The sequence below is a fragment of the Motacilla alba genome, chromosome 1 (genome assembly GCF_015832195.1).
Source record: "Motacilla alba alba isolate MOTALB_02 chromosome 1, Motacilla_alba_V1.0_pri, whole genome shotgun sequence".
Lineage (NCBI taxonomy): Eukaryota > Metazoa > Chordata > Aves > Passeriformes > Motacillidae > Motacilla > Motacilla alba.
The window spans coordinates 42,670,880-42,686,449 of record NC_052016.1 but is presented as its reverse complement, the minus strand read 5'-3'; the positions used below and the strand labels follow the sequence as shown (position 1 = coordinate 42,686,449).

Sequence of the window (15,570 nt, the reverse complement as noted above, 5' to 3'; positions counted from 1 at the left end):
TAAAACCCCTGACTTTTGCAGAAAACTAGCCCAAGTTTCCAGCAAACTTGTTTCTATAAAAGTGAGAATATAAAAAAATAGATTCAATTTAACAATAAAATTTTTATAGCACTTATCTATAGTAAACTTCACATAAGAATATAGATACAAAATCATTTTTGCAGCAGGAAGCACCAAAAGTTCTTTCGCTTGCCCTAAAAGGCACTTCTTTGGTATCCATTCTGTTTTATGAAAACAATTGTAAAGAGAAATAGTTTTGGGCATACACTCAAAACAAACACGATGCAAACCCATTATTAGATAATGATTGCCTCTCTTGTCCATTTTCACAATGTAGCAAAAATCTGGTCACGGTGAATAATTTTTACTGCTTCATCACAACCAGTAAGGACAAGTTAATTTTAGTTTCTTTAGCCTTAGGTCTCTCAAAATGACTATCACATCACACACTTAGTTTAATTCCAAATCTTTAAAAACACTGCCTGCATTTCTACTCTGAATTCACATGCATACAAAATACCATTAGAAATGCTTTTCTGTTAGAAAAAACAATCCAGCATTGTAATTGACCACAAGAATCCAGACTTTCAGGGATTTACCATCAGATGCATGTTTAAATATATCTTACTCTTCTCCAAGAGCAGAGCATAATGACTACACTGCAGTGTCAAAGAGTGCGCTGTTTTCAGTGTTGCACTATCTTCGCTGAGTATTAGAGGTCAAGCTAAACAATATGTCCCAATATATTGAATATACTCCACTACTGCTATTAAAAACCCCTATGGAGAAGCATACTATAATATTCACATGAGGGGACATGTAGGGGAGAACACTGAAAAAGCGGCAGATTATTCACAATAGATAAAATAGGGAGAGTAATCACATGTGCACTGCATGTATTAAGATACATGCAAATGTCTTCATTTCATAATACATATACATATATATTTATCAAAGACCTCCTTATGAAATAGCTATTATGGATCAAAATAATTAACTGCTGTTCATTCTATTCACATGTACCATGAAAATATGCATTTTCTTTGTCCAGAAATTAGCTATGAAGAAAAATGCTTCTAGAAAGGAATTTGGCTTTTGTTCTGTAACCAGAAGGTTCTGCTGGAAGCGATAAAGCTCATTTAGACTAGTGAAGGTTTTGTGCTAGATTTCCACATAATTTTTTTTAAGAATAAAATAAAATTCTTCTATGGATCTGGGTAAGTTGATATTCTTGTCTTCATGTTCCAAAGATAACTAGAAAGAAACATAATGAAAGTAGAGAGGGCAAGCTGGATAATCAAAAAACCTCTTCTGAAAAGAGGAAGAATTCAGAAATTCCTCATTCAACAGCACCTTAAATGAAAGGTCTGAGAAGAAGAACTTTGGAGGTAATATATGTGCTGCCACATAGTATCTCTCTGTGTCTTTAGAAGGTAATGAGAGAGTAAACATCGAATGAAACAAACCACAACTCTTTGAACTCCTTTATATTGCAGGAAGAGACGTAACCATGAATTCAAGTTCTACCCGCCTAAATGAACTCCATTCCAGTATTTGACAGGTCAACCGGTTAGCAAATCAACGTCAGATGCCATTTAAGCTACAGGAGAGGTTAAACACCAAGTTTGAAATGGATATCTTTTTAATTTTCTCATCTACCTTTCGGTCCTTTGAACAACTTGATCTCTACGACGGTCTCCAGTATAGGTCTCCTTCGCCGGACGTACAAGCGCACTATGGAACCAGCCTCCTTCAGGGCCTCCACGGCTTTGCTGTGTGACACTTCCGACACGTCAACCTCGTTCACGCGCAAGATGCAATCGTTGACCCTACAAGAAAAACAAAGAACCGTAGGTACAAAATGCTTCAGCTGTTACTTTGGACCATACAAAGTTTTGCCAGCAGTGCTGTAAAATGAAGACGACTTCACCGGGAATTCCAGGATCACAGAATATGATGAGCTGGAAGGGACCCACAAGGATCGTCAAGTCCGCATTTGCCAGATGACAGACTTAATGCAATATGCTTCACAAGCAATGAGACTGAGCACTCACTCCTTCCAAACGTCATACGTGATTCAAACTGGAGTCTACCCAATCACTCACACCTACCATCCTCCTTCATAAATTGGGGTTACATGTGCTATAGTGATAGAAATAAGTAATTATTTGTCTTTACAGACTTCATTAAAACAGTTTTGACTAAACAATATGATTGCTTTAAAACGCTCATGCTGCGTGCTGTTTACTACAGACCATAGTAAGGACAACTATGGTTGCTCTTACAGAAATCTCATAGGATGATACAAAAGCTATCATAGTAAAAATGCTGTCCTACAAAAAGCAGACAATTTAAAAGCGAATGCTTGATGCTAAATAATTTACTCAAGTTAAATTCTTTGTTTTCAACACTGACTGTAGGCTACAAGATCTGCTGTATGGTAATCGCATTTTCTTTTTTATTAGAACACTACTAAAAAATCCCTCCTAGTCTTACTTTGAGCATTTACTAAAGTATTTTAGGATGGACATATAATCACCCTCAATGTCCTGGTTAGATGGAGCTGCATTCTCCTTATCTGACAGATTTATCCTAGTTGGAAAGGAAATCTACAACTTAGAGCAGTAAAATCTATCTCCAAAGCAGCAGGCTAATGACTTAATTACTGGACCCTCCTTTCTTTGCAAATGAGGACAAGTGAAAAGAAGTAGATTAACTGAGACTCTACTGCTCTTGTGCAGTACATTTGTTGTGAGATGCCTCTAAGTATTTTGGGGACAGAAGAAAAAGGCATATTGTAAATGAATGTGTTCTGCATGTCTAAAAGGACAATCAGCAAAGTAAATGTGGGTTGCTAAAAATATTCCCATTTCTGCTTTTTTTCTGTACATAAAAATCAACTATCAAATGTGACTCTTTACAACAAAAGAACACTGGATCTGGATATTGATTAGGAGTCTTAGCCCATGGAGGGAGAATGAAACTTTACCTAAGTTTATCAGAATTCTGAGAATTCTGGTATGGAATTCAGGATGGTTTTTGTCATGTTTTTGTACTGCTGCTTTTGTTTAAAACAAACTCAAATCAAAACAACAAAAAGAACACAGTTATTTGAAACTGGTCAAACTTGGAAAGGACACAAAGCCCATGCTTCACTTCTGAGGAAAAGTACTGTATCACAAAGTTTCTAGACATCATTCAAAGGTTGGGTTTGGTGGTTTATGCTAATGCTGCAAATTTCCATGGTTGGGAGGGGCTTTAAGCAACCTGGTCTAATGGAAAGTGTCACTGCACAAAGCTGGGAATGATGGAACTAAAGGATCTCTACGGTCCCTTCCAGCCCAAACCAAACTATGCTACTATGATGCTATGCCTTTCCACACCTGTAGGCTTTTTTCTCCCTCATTAGGAAGTTTTCATTTTTTAATAAATAAATACAATATTCAAGAACATATATGCACATGCTACAACAAAATAAACGTAAAAAGATAATAGCTAAATAGTCAGTAAACCCAGTTTAAGAAAATTCTTTCAGATTACTATGTGCATGGTCTTACCCCTTAGGGAGAAAACTATTCTGCCCTTGCAAGCAGCTCTCCAATGCATTTTCCTGGCTTTAGGTTCACCTGCTAAGTCTATAGCATGTTGTAGTGTGCTTTGATACTTTGTAATACTTTGTGATACTTTTATTTTTAGATCCCCTTATTTTTCCCAAGTAGTTTATCCCAGATTGTACCCCCTCCCTTTACCTGTGTAATCATTCTCTTTTGTTGAGCTCATCCCCAAATCCCTGCCCTGGCTCTCTCTCAATCACTCAGCATCCCATCCTCTCTATCTAGAACTTTTGGTCCAAGTCGTCAAGTGATTAGTCGGAGGCCAGAGGTCAACCTCCCAAGTATTATCCTATACGTTATCCCAAATGTCCACTCCCTAAGGTTTCATCCCTGGAGAGTCTTTATTGGTCATCAAATGTATCTACCTTTGGTTTCCTCCCTCCCTTTAAATGTAACTTGGCATCTCTCCCGGGGCTCTGAGCAAGAGGCACCACCGAGGCGCGGGGCACCCTAGGAGCTCCGAATAAAACTTGGTTTGGTCCCTTGCAGAGAGTCAGCCTTTTAATCTTCTACCAATGTCTCCAGCGTCTCTTCTGCTGCAAAGGCAACTAACCTAGCTGCCATCAGTACCCTCGGGGCACAAGAGAGTGTCCCCCCGCTGTCTGCCGACCTGGGGCTGGTCGGGGTTCCTTAGAGGCTAGCAGAGAGACGGAGACAATAGCAAAATTTTATTTTTGTGATTTTTCATTTATTGTTGGATATGCCCTATACCTGTAAATTGGTTTCAGATGGTGACAGACCTGTGCCCAGGAGAAGATCTGCCTCATAATCCAAGATAACACAAGTCCAACAGAAGAGATCCTAGTAGTTTCACCAATACATACAACAGTAGTTATATTATCATATAATCAGAGAAAGGTTTGGGTTGGGAGGCACCTCATCATCTTAGCTTTTTGGACTGCCAGTGCATGTTGCCAGGCCATGTTGAGCTTCTCATCCATCAATATCTCCAAGCAGTTCTCCTCAGACCTGCTTTCCAATATTACGCATACACCTAATTTGATTAAGGTCTGTAGAATCCCCCACACAGGTAACAAATTAAAATGAGTTTGGCAGCTCTTCATATGGCACATTGGCTTATCTAGGTTCTTTAACATAATGAATGTATTCAACAAAACTTTTGTAGTATAAATTTAATATGAAGGACTCAAGATACTTAAATATAGAACACATGCAAGAATCATGTAAAACAGCTACAACTGACAGAAGAAATATCAGAGATACTATGTTAAGGGGAAAGGTCAGGGTCTCAGAGGATTACCAATTGTTGCTATCTTCAAGGCAGATAATGGCTTGTATTAAGGGAAAAAACCCCCTATTTTTAAGGGTTTAAATTTCACTATATTCATCTGAGTTTGATTTTTACTGTTTTCAAGAAACTGCAAACATCCTTGAGAAGCCGATAAACGCTTCAGTCAACTTGTAAGCAAAGAAGACTAGTACAACCCTTAGGCACTTACTGGACATATAGTAGGTGACAACTGGTAATGATCATTCTGTTCCCTTGTTCTGAGCAATATGGTGCCCTGGAGGGAAACCCAAAGCAGTGTGGTGTGGCAGCTAAGAGCCTCAGAAGACCAAACGGTCCTGCCAACACACATTAGCCCACTTGCAGCTCCATAACAAAGCTAACTGGAACTAACTATAGACTGAAGAACTAGGAAATATCTGTACTCCGTGGATCAACATCATAATACTAAATCCTGTAGTAATCCACAGGTCTTACTTATCATGCAGACACCTCCAGCTATGTTGTATTAGTGGGACAATGCTGTTTTGTAAAAGTAGAGTTACCTGCTTTCCATTGCAGAACCACCAGCATTCATTGATTCTTTCTAACCAAAGCTAACTGATTTTTTTTAGTTGCCTCCTCAGAAAAACTCAAATTGAGATGGAATTTCTTTATTCTTTAGTCAGAGCATAGAAATCAAGGTAAAAATAGTTATAATGGGAGAATGAGTGCAGAACTATGGACTATATCAAGTAGATATACACCTCCATATATCAGTATGGAGATATCAGATAGGCTACAGAGGTAAGACAAAAAAACACTAAACTTTCTCTTTATCCTTTGCTCCATTGTCAAACCTTTTTAGCCTAAGTTTCCCTACAAAACTGTTGATATTTTCTTTCTTACAGAACTCACAAGAGCACAGCACCTTAAGCAAGAACACAAGATTCTAGGTTGCAAGCTGAAAGGATTATTATCTTTTCTTCAAGAGGTCAGCAAATAATTATAATTAGATTACCTGACCTTAAGAGAATATGTCTAGTCCATTAGCTAGAGAGGGATGACTCTCCCCTACTTTTTTTTAAAATTTAAATTCTATACACACCCTTCCTATTCCATAATAACTAGAATTTACAGCACATGGTGTAAAAACATACATATTGATACTGGCTCATATAACTTCCTTCCAAGAGGAATAATATTTTTTTTTAATTTCCAGTAAGAATTCAGAATAAAGGATATCACATTTACTACAGCAGTCTTCAGATCTGTCTTTAAAATCACAGAATACAGAACTAACACTAAATGCCAATGACATCTATGCACTGTAGGGCATAGTTTCCTTATGTATAATAATCCTTAGAGACATGATCCAATTTCTGTAGAAAATTCATGTATACTCTTAGACCCCTTCCTGACATTGTAAAGTAGTGTAAAACTACTTCTATGTCTATTTCAAAAATAAAGAGATAAAATTTATCAGTGGAAGAAAATTCCTGTCTGTCTCTGGAAGCAGGAGGGGAACTATTGCTTATGAAAATGTCTGAAGGTAACAGCCAATCCTAACTCGAAATTTGACACTTACATGATTTACAACAAAATTCTAAATATCTCATGGTGGCTACTGAAAATACTACTTGATAAAACTTATGATGGAGGGGAGGGGTTTGTAACTTACAAATGACACAGCAGAATTAGAACTAAACTTAATAATAATTTGAAATCCTAGGATTGATTTTGATTTAAAAATATGTGGAAATATTGGTGCAATAAAACGGTAACTCTAACTGTATTTGAAATAAAGGCACTCTATTGAATCTAACCTATGCTTCTAACAAGAACAGAATTATCTTTAGTTGTGAGGAAATTAAATAAGGACTGAACCCACAATGTTTCATTTCTGAGAGAAAAACATCATCATTCAAGACTCTGAATCAATGGCATTAATCTATTGCACTGAAATAAATTCAATAAAATATAAGCTTTTCCCCAATGATGCTGGCGTGGTGCCATTCCAGCTCTTTGTGTGCAACCTCCACCAGGTTCTTCTTTCATAGTCTATAAGTGTAGGATTAAAACCTCACCTGCATTCTGCTTCCTTTGTCTCCTCTTTACAGTCTAAATAAGCTTTCCAGAGGAGAGTCTACAGCTTCTTGGCTCATCTCAAACAGGAACTAGCCCTCATTGCAGCTCCCAAGCACACTCAGCATAAACACTGGATAACCAAGCAAAGCAGTGTCCTGCCTGTTCCTGGCTGCACTTGCCCATGCAACAAGTCTTCAGAAGCGTGAGTCAAAAGGCAATCACCTCAACCAAGCACAAAGGCAGTTGTGTGTGCGTGGTGTGTGTGCAAAGACAGGAACCAAGCTCTTGCACAGCATTTCCCTAAGTAAATTCACCCAGGCAGATGCTTTTACCCCTTGCACTAGCAAGCCAGTTTCAGTCTGTTGGCCCTGGGAGCCCCAAGGTTGGTGGATGGCTGAGCTAACAAGCCTTGCTGAAAAGCAGGGTGTACTTGCTCAAGCCTAGTGCAGTGCTTCTGCAGCCTCACAACTCCTATCAGCAACTGGAATGACTATCATCTCAGAGACTGAAATAAAGAAAAAAACTCATAAAATGTTTCTCATTTAAGTATGTGGGCAGATTTTACTACAACATAATGGAAACCCAGTCTGTCCTATAGCACGCTACCTGCGTTCAGCCTACAGCCTCCAAAACCCATAAGGTTTTGGAGGGGGACCTGAAATTGTGTTGGTTATCCCCACAGTTCACTCCTTTGAATTTTTCAGTATTTTGGGTGTAGAAAATAGCCATTTACCCTTTCAAGTGAAAGTGATCTCTTAGTGGATTCCTGCCTAAATGGCAGAAGGTAAAAGATGTGGAAGAGCATCAGCAAAAGCCTGCCTGTGCAGATCCAGCTCACTCCCTCTAGATCAGGGCAGTTCCAGTCATTTTTCCCATTCCCATATCCAGGGACAGGCTAGCACTAAGTCCTACTTCTTGCCCTCCCAAAGTTTGCACAAGAAATAAAAAAGTACAAATGAAATACCTCCTTTGTATACCAGGAGTCTAGTGATGGTTTTGGAGGTAGAAGTGCTTGCTATAATGCAGTCAAGAATTTCAGATCACATCCAGGGAGGCTACAGCTCATACCACCAGGATCTGCAGCTCTCCTACCAGAGGACTTCGAGCTTTATTTCACTTCCAGGACAGAGACTGAAGCTTGAACTGCCATGGAATAACTCATTTTTTAGGAAATACTTTGGAATTTCAGAATATGTTATTGCTTGAAATGACTGTGTTTCCACACCCTGTTAGAGACAGGACCTTGCTGAGACCCGAGACACAACCAGCACAGCCACAGAACTGTCATAAGACATTTACACTGCTTGTCCTTTGCTACTACATTAGTTACCCACAGATTTCTCTTTAAACAGCCTCTTAATGAAATGCCAGTGTATTAAAGGGTTTGCATAACAGTCACTGAATTTAAAACCCAAGTGCCTGGCTACAACATCAGCAAAAATATTAGCACAGTACTTCCTTATCGTATACGGCGTCGCTTTATCCCTCTCCTTGTGTTTCATTTATGACTCTAAGTTCTATTTTTGAAGTTGTAAGTCAAAAACAGACAGCATACTGCACTATATAATTAGGAATGGAAAAGTCCCTGCAGCCTTTAGACTCTTAGAAGAAAATATATTTAGAAGCTTGAATATGTTCCTATTCACACAGTTTCAATAGAGGATGCATCAGCATTTCCTTTTTTTAAAATCTCTCTCTTTTTTTTTTCTTGAAAGCCTTAAAATCAGCTGCAAGACTACACTTCAGACACAAAACTTGCAAAAAAGCAGTTTATTTATTGTTTAAAGGACTTTGGATCCTTTCTGCATTCTGCTCTGTTTCTGAGAACTTCCTGGACAAAGCTGAGGCTCTCTCTGAGTTACCCATTTCTGCCACGCCAATGAGATCCTTTTGTCCTTTTAGGTGGAATGTCTTTGGAATGTTTTTATCACAGGGTGCCTGGTTTTGGGAGGGTATATATGTGTGTGTGTGTATATATATATATATACATATATATACATATATATTTATACATATATATATAAAATATGTGTGTGTGTGTGTATTATATATTTATTTATTTATTTATATATACACACACACCCCTCTTGGCTGAAAATATTCCCTGACCTAATATCTGAAATCTGACCTCAAAGATACATCATATTACATCAAAACTGGCACAGTGAAATCCCATGCAGAGACATCCAAGCCAGCACAGACACTGACAGAGTAAATCTAGAGTAGAAATCCAGCCAAATCAGTATCTTCCATATGTCTACAGCCAATTACCACAGGTAAATGGCAATATTAATGCAGCTCTGCAATGCTGAGCTCATTTAGCACTACCTGGAGCTCCTGCACATCCTGACATGCAGTGACTGATTTCAAGAGGGGACCATTAGTGGCTCCCAACAGGAACAGAAATAGAAAAGAGAGCAGTCACAAACCTTTAGTACTAAACCCTGTTCAGTAGATTAAAACCTTGGCCCCTGGTAGCAGGATTGCTGCAGGCACACACCGAGGCAGCAAGGCAAGACAGCCAGCAAGGAGACCTGCACTGGAGCTGCCCTGCTGAATCTTCTGACCACAACCCTATCAAACACCCAGTGGCTCACACAGGGATCCAGCCCTTGGCCAAAAGGAGACAGTGCTGCCCCTATGGCCTGAATGATCCCACTAAAGGGAAGCTTGGAGCTAAAATTGTGTGGAATAAGGTGTTTGCTCATCTAGAAGATAAAAGTTACATGAAGTGATAAACCAGACCAGGGCTCCATCTAGTCTGGGGTTTCTTTCCAAATGTGGCCTTTAGCAGATGGTAAAGGAAAAATATTAACTCAGTTTTTTACCCAGAATACATTTTCTGCTGCTGGACTTTCATGAGCCAAAAATACTTTTTTTTCTTTTTTCCAATTAATATCCCTAGATAATTTCTTTTACAGTAATTTAACCTTTTTCAAAACTTATGAAAACTCAACATCCCCAGTGCTTTTATCAATGAATCTCACAGTTTGCTACCAGTTAAAAATTCTCCTTGTGGTTATTTCAACCTGCTGTTTATAAGTTTCATTTAATGTCTCAAAATATTTTTGTTAAGAGAGCAAACATAGGTTCTCTGGTCATCTTAATCTCCTACATGTGACACCTGATCTTTCATCCTAAAGGGCCTTGCTAGACAAGCTCTTCAAGCCAAAGGCATACAGATGAACTACTGGCAACACTGATTTAATTTCAGAGATGGAAACTGCACCACTCAGCTTTCTATATATCTGAATGCCTTTTGGCTGTAACACCGACAGATTTACAACTGAACTCTGAAATAAAATGGAAAGTTAAGGTCAAGTTTTTCTATCATCCTTATTTCCTTGACAAAAATGGCATTGGTTTATGCTGAACAAATTTTCCAGTTAAGCAAAAAAAAATTAAATCTAATAAGCTCTGAATGAAAACAAAATTGAATAAACAAAAAGATTAGGCAGAGAAATAAAAATCAAAACAACACTCTGCTGTCTCCAATATCATCTCAGAAAAACACTTTCATTGCCTGTTTCCATCAGTGAAACTGTTGAACTTTGTATAACATAATGCTGTCTTTAGATTGCAGTCTTAGTATCCCATTCCTAAATTCTAAATCAGCTCCTTAACTGGGAAGCATCCTCAATAGCAAGACAGCAGAAATTCTTCCTGCTACTTTGACTTGATGAAATCTTTACATACATTACAGAAATTTACAGGAGCACATAGCAACAGGCCAGGGGGTAATGACTTTAAACAGAAAGAGGGTCGATTTAGATTAGATATTGAGAAGACCCTCTGGAAACACCCTTTGCTGTAAGGATAGTGAGGTGCAGTTTGCCCAGAGAAGCTGTGGATGCCCCACCCCTGGAACTGTTCAAGGCCAAGTCAGATGGAGCTCTGAGCAACCTGGTCTAGTGAAGGTGTCCCTGTCCATTGCATGGGGGATGGAACTAGAGGGTTTTTGGACCTTCCAACCCAAACCATTCAATGATTCTATGTGATGAACTCTAACAACAATAGTAATATATGCAAGCCCATGTAAGATTGCTGCTGAGCAGTCCTCAGGGCATCCATAAAGAGGAGACCCTGGTCCACAGCCGCTACCTTGCTTTCAAAACACCATGCTCACTGCAAGGTTGCTCTGGCCCAAGTAACCTTTACTTGTCTTTAAGGAAGCGAAAGAACCTTGAGAGGAAAAAATAAAACACGTTGATTTCACAGCCCCTCCAGTTTAGTGGTCTGACTAGTCCTCTGGAAGCTGGAGCCTCACATTCCCCAGAGAGAGGACAATGAATGCAGGTTCCCTGGAAGGTGATTTTTGCCACTACTTTTTTGAATGAAGGTAGCCCTGATTTGCTCTTTCCCTTTGGCACTTAAAAGTAATTTGGATCTGATTTTGTACCAAAAAAATATTTGCTCAGCTTCAGCATAATATTCTTAAGTCTTCTTAGACCTGAAATTTGAAGATAGCAAAATTTATGCAGTGATGCAGCCCAACACTCCATTGAGAAATGATCACAAGGGCAATGGAGACTTCAGTAATAGGTTATTTAAATTACTACAAGCCAAATAAAGAAACAGTGTAATTTAAATATGTTGACACATGCACTGAAAACTTTTAAAAATGTACTGCTGCCAAATGCACTAAGTATTTGTATTTAAAATATTGATTAAAAAAAACACTTGGTAAAGAGATTCAAGGCAATTTTTAGCTGTAGGAATGAATTTCTTACCAAAATGTCAAAACTAATACCATGCAATGGCCATTCATATAATTTAAGAAACTTCAGCTTCAAATAATAATATTTCTTATGAAAATGATTATAATAGTAGTGTCCCACTATTGATTTCTAAATCAATATTAATTTTGAAATTTGGTACAATATTGACTTGGTATTATTTTAAATCTACTCATAAAGGCAGAATGCAAGATGGTCAATAATATTCAGGTGCTAAAAATGTCAGTATATTCTAAATCAGCTCCAAATGTAATCCTCTAAATCCTCGCCATTGGAAAAAAAAACAACAAACCAAAACAAACCATGCAGATAAAATTTCTCATATATCTACTTGACAGCTGAGCCAACAACAACACTAAAAAGAAGTGCCATTCTTTCTGGGTCTGATAAAAATCTGAGAGGTTAAAAACGTTTCACATATAAGCCCCATGCAGCACAAAGAGAGAAGCAAAGGCCCACTCAGTCTGATGCCTCCCAGAAGAGCTGCGTCTCCTACGCACACTTTGAGCATGGGGAGTAGCTATTAACTAATGGCACTCATCTCACAGGGTGTAGCTATATGGGCTTGAGGGGAGGAGCACCTGACACCCATTCAATTTGCACACAGACTCAAGCATAAACTTCTGGAATAAAAATCAAGTTTAAGTACATCTACAGCAGGAGGGCCTCTTCTTTCATCATTTATTTTCCTTTATCACAAACATCCTGAAAGCAGAAAGATATCCTGTCACTGTATAATGATTTTGGAGGTACAGATGTTCTAAATCACTTATAATGAAATTATTTTCTGTGCCATCAAGCTGTCAGTTATTGCTTGGCCAGAATAACTCAAGGCAAATTAACTCTCTTGCTAGGTAAGCCACACCTGTGGTAATTTTGTACAGAGTTTATGATCTTACACTTCCCACATTATTCATTTTAAAATGTCCTCTGCATAATTAGCATCCTCTTCAAACAGAGTTTGGGACTCCAATACACAAACATATGTCAAGGTAAAGCTGCTGGGTTGGAAATGAACCAGACACACAAGTATAAAAGACAAATCAAAACAATTGTCCAAACATAGAAAATTTTGCACTTTGCAGACCTGATTCCCACCTTAACTTACTGGAAATGAAGCACAACTTTACCAAAAGCAAAAGATTTGCGGCAGTGCAGCACAGATACAGGCACAAGATGACTGAGGCCAGCAGCTCCACCAGGTAATGCCTGCAGACACTGCCCAGCCAGCAGCCCCAGCCAGCCCACAGTTGTGTTTAAATGCCTGTGTTCCATGGCGAGTTCATGGCAGCAAGGGGATGGCTGAGGAAGCAGACAGGGAAGCATGGGCAGGACAAGGCAGGAAGGGGAGGGGGCATGCGAAGGGTGGGCAGGATGCTGGGAATGGTAGGGGCTCCATAAGCATTCTCTTAAATGCGCCCAAATTTGTATAAAATTTTATTTATTAGCTTCTTGGAAGACCTACAGGAACTAATGTTTACTTTTTCTATTCCCCTCTCCCAAAATATTCCCCCACCCTGCATTTCTTCTCCCTCTATATTTCTCATCCAGCTCAATCCTCAATTTTGATTTGTTCTTACCACATTTTTCCATTCCTCTTCCGTTCTCTAACTCCCAAGTTATCCTCAGTCTCTCTGCGTCTCGTCTCCTGCCACTGCCATGAACGATGCTTTCCTTCGGAAACTACTCCTACTAGCAACCGAGTGCTGGAACTCCCAGTACATCCAGCCCCTGCTGCCGGCTTGGCTCGATCCGGGCAGCTCTGGCAGCCTCTAATGGTGGCCAGAAGGAAAGTTGCTGCTCACAGGACAAGGAGTCATATCTGCCCGTCAACAGCTGAGGCCAGAGTGGAACAGTGGAAAGGTGAAGGATGAGCAGAAGGAGGTGTAGGTAGCTGTGGGGTGTTGTGAGAGGAAGGTGTTGGGATAAAGGAAAGGGAAAGAAAACAAATCTCTGTAAAGCCTGGGATGAATGAGGGCATCAGGAAGCAGCCAAACTCCTCCCAGCTGCAGGGCTGCTTGGCAGGTACTGGAAAGCGCCGCGGGCCAGGCGCTGTAGGCGTGGTAGAGGGCAGGGACAGCTCTGGCTTTGCAGCCCTGACTTACCCTCGGAGCCCTCCGGTCCGGCTGTCCCCAGTGCCACGGGGGCTGCGGGGCCCAGAGCCCGGGGAATGGCAGCACTCTGGGCCAGGCTGTGGCGTGTCCAGCCAGGGGACAGCTGAGGCGCTGACTTGGGACCAAGGTGTGCTTTGCCTGCTGAAGGCACTGAACTGCTCAGCTGTTCCTCAATCCAAGTTAAAATCCTCCCAGCTGACACCAGCAGAGTCTAGAGCGCGTTCAGGTTTGTGCAGGAAAACCAGTTACAACAGATAACCCAGGAGGCAATCCCAGGTTCAGGATTTTTACAAGTACTTTTCATCTGGGGCTCTCAAAGGGCTTTGCAAATATGAACTCGTTTTAGCTTCACAGCAACCCCCGTGAGGCAAAGATAACGATCACTGTATCCATTTTACAAACAGGGAAACTTGAGCACAAAAGAAGAAAAGTGTTACCAAAGATCAGGCCCAGCAAGTTGAGCACAAAACGAGCAGCACTGTGCTTGCACCGACAAGCACAAAACCCTCCCTCCTGCTTAGGTGTGATTGGAATAGCTATTCCCAACATAGGTGCAGCCTTAAAATGAATGGAGGAGGAGAAAACACGTTGTTCAAGTTCAGTAAGAACCTCCACCAGCTTCAGAGCATCAGTACCATTAGGTTGCATACAACACAGCTGCAACTCAGAGCAGAGTGCAAATGGGTACCACACAGAGAAAACACTAAGCTTGTTGTTTGTGTTGTTATGATTTGGAGTAACACACAGGCTGGCATGACATGAATAGCACATAGAAACAAAGTTTTCCTACATATTGCAAGTTTGACACTGAAACTCCCATATTCTGGGGAACCCCTGCTCTAACAGCTGCAATAAAAGTGGAGTAAGGAATGCAACAACAATGATGTACTGTCAGAAAATATGGCTTGGATAAAGTCTGAAAGTCCAAATTCTTCATACAAACCACAGCCAGGAGTCTTGACAGAGTATGAACTGTCTCACCATGTACTAGTGCTTTTGGCTGTCAGAAACAAAATGTTGACCAAGTTTTTTCTTCCAAGATTTAAAATCAGATATTTGCTGCTTAAAAGGAACTTGTTTTTTTTAATGGTTACTCCAGTCAGTTTATTTTTTCATCTAAAATATTATTTTCAGGTTTCGTGAAAATTGAAAAAAGGAAAAATTCAATAGCACCCTAGAGTGTTACACCTGTTGAGTACAAGGAGAGATGTGAAATATTTTTTCCTTGACTAATACTAGCGTCCACAGAAAGCTGATGATTTCTAAGGTATGCAACCACAGAAAACTTCCAGATGAATTGTCACAGAGCTATTTAAACTCGTAACTGCAGTATTAGTGCAAACATGTTGATTAAATAATCATTTGGATTTGGCTGCATGATGATCTTCTGCTACTGCAGCACTCTGGGGTGACTGTAATTCAGGCAGGATGGGTAATAAAGGAACTCTTTGGAGAGAGACCTGTTAACCATTTCAGTACCATTGCATGGAATTTCTAGTGCAATGGGCATTACATAAGCTAGAGTTCCAGCACCATGTTAATTGCTTAAGTGTTAGTCACAAGCAGTGGAATTCAATTAGTGGAAAAACAGCTCAGAAATGTACGGGGGAAGGTACTGATGCTTTGTGCTACAAAAGAAAACTTCTATAAAAACGTCCATCACTGATGTCTATAAAGAGGTTCCTAAAATTCATCAGTTTCAAATACCACAATCCATAGAGGTACCTTTTATTACTCATTAACTTCTTTGCCTGACAATTCAGCTGTTAAAACATAGTTTTACTTTCCTT

General features: G+C 39.7%; 1 protein-coding gene across 33 annotated transcripts in view; it reads right to left on the bottom strand.

Moving 5' to 3' along the window:
• Positions 1-15,570, bottom strand: part of DLG2 (discs large MAGUK scaffold protein 2) — a 981,924-nt gene that overhangs the window by 299,763 nt on the left and 666,591 nt on the right. For all 33 annotated transcript variants that reach the window (XM_038135749.1, XM_038135838.1, XM_038135932.1 and 30 more), the window contains one exon: positions 1,660-1,829. In XM_038135749.1, the coding sequence (XP_037991677.1) occupies positions 1,660-1,829 (170 nt within the window). The remainder of the gene's footprint in view (positions 1-1,659; positions 1,830-15,570) is intronic.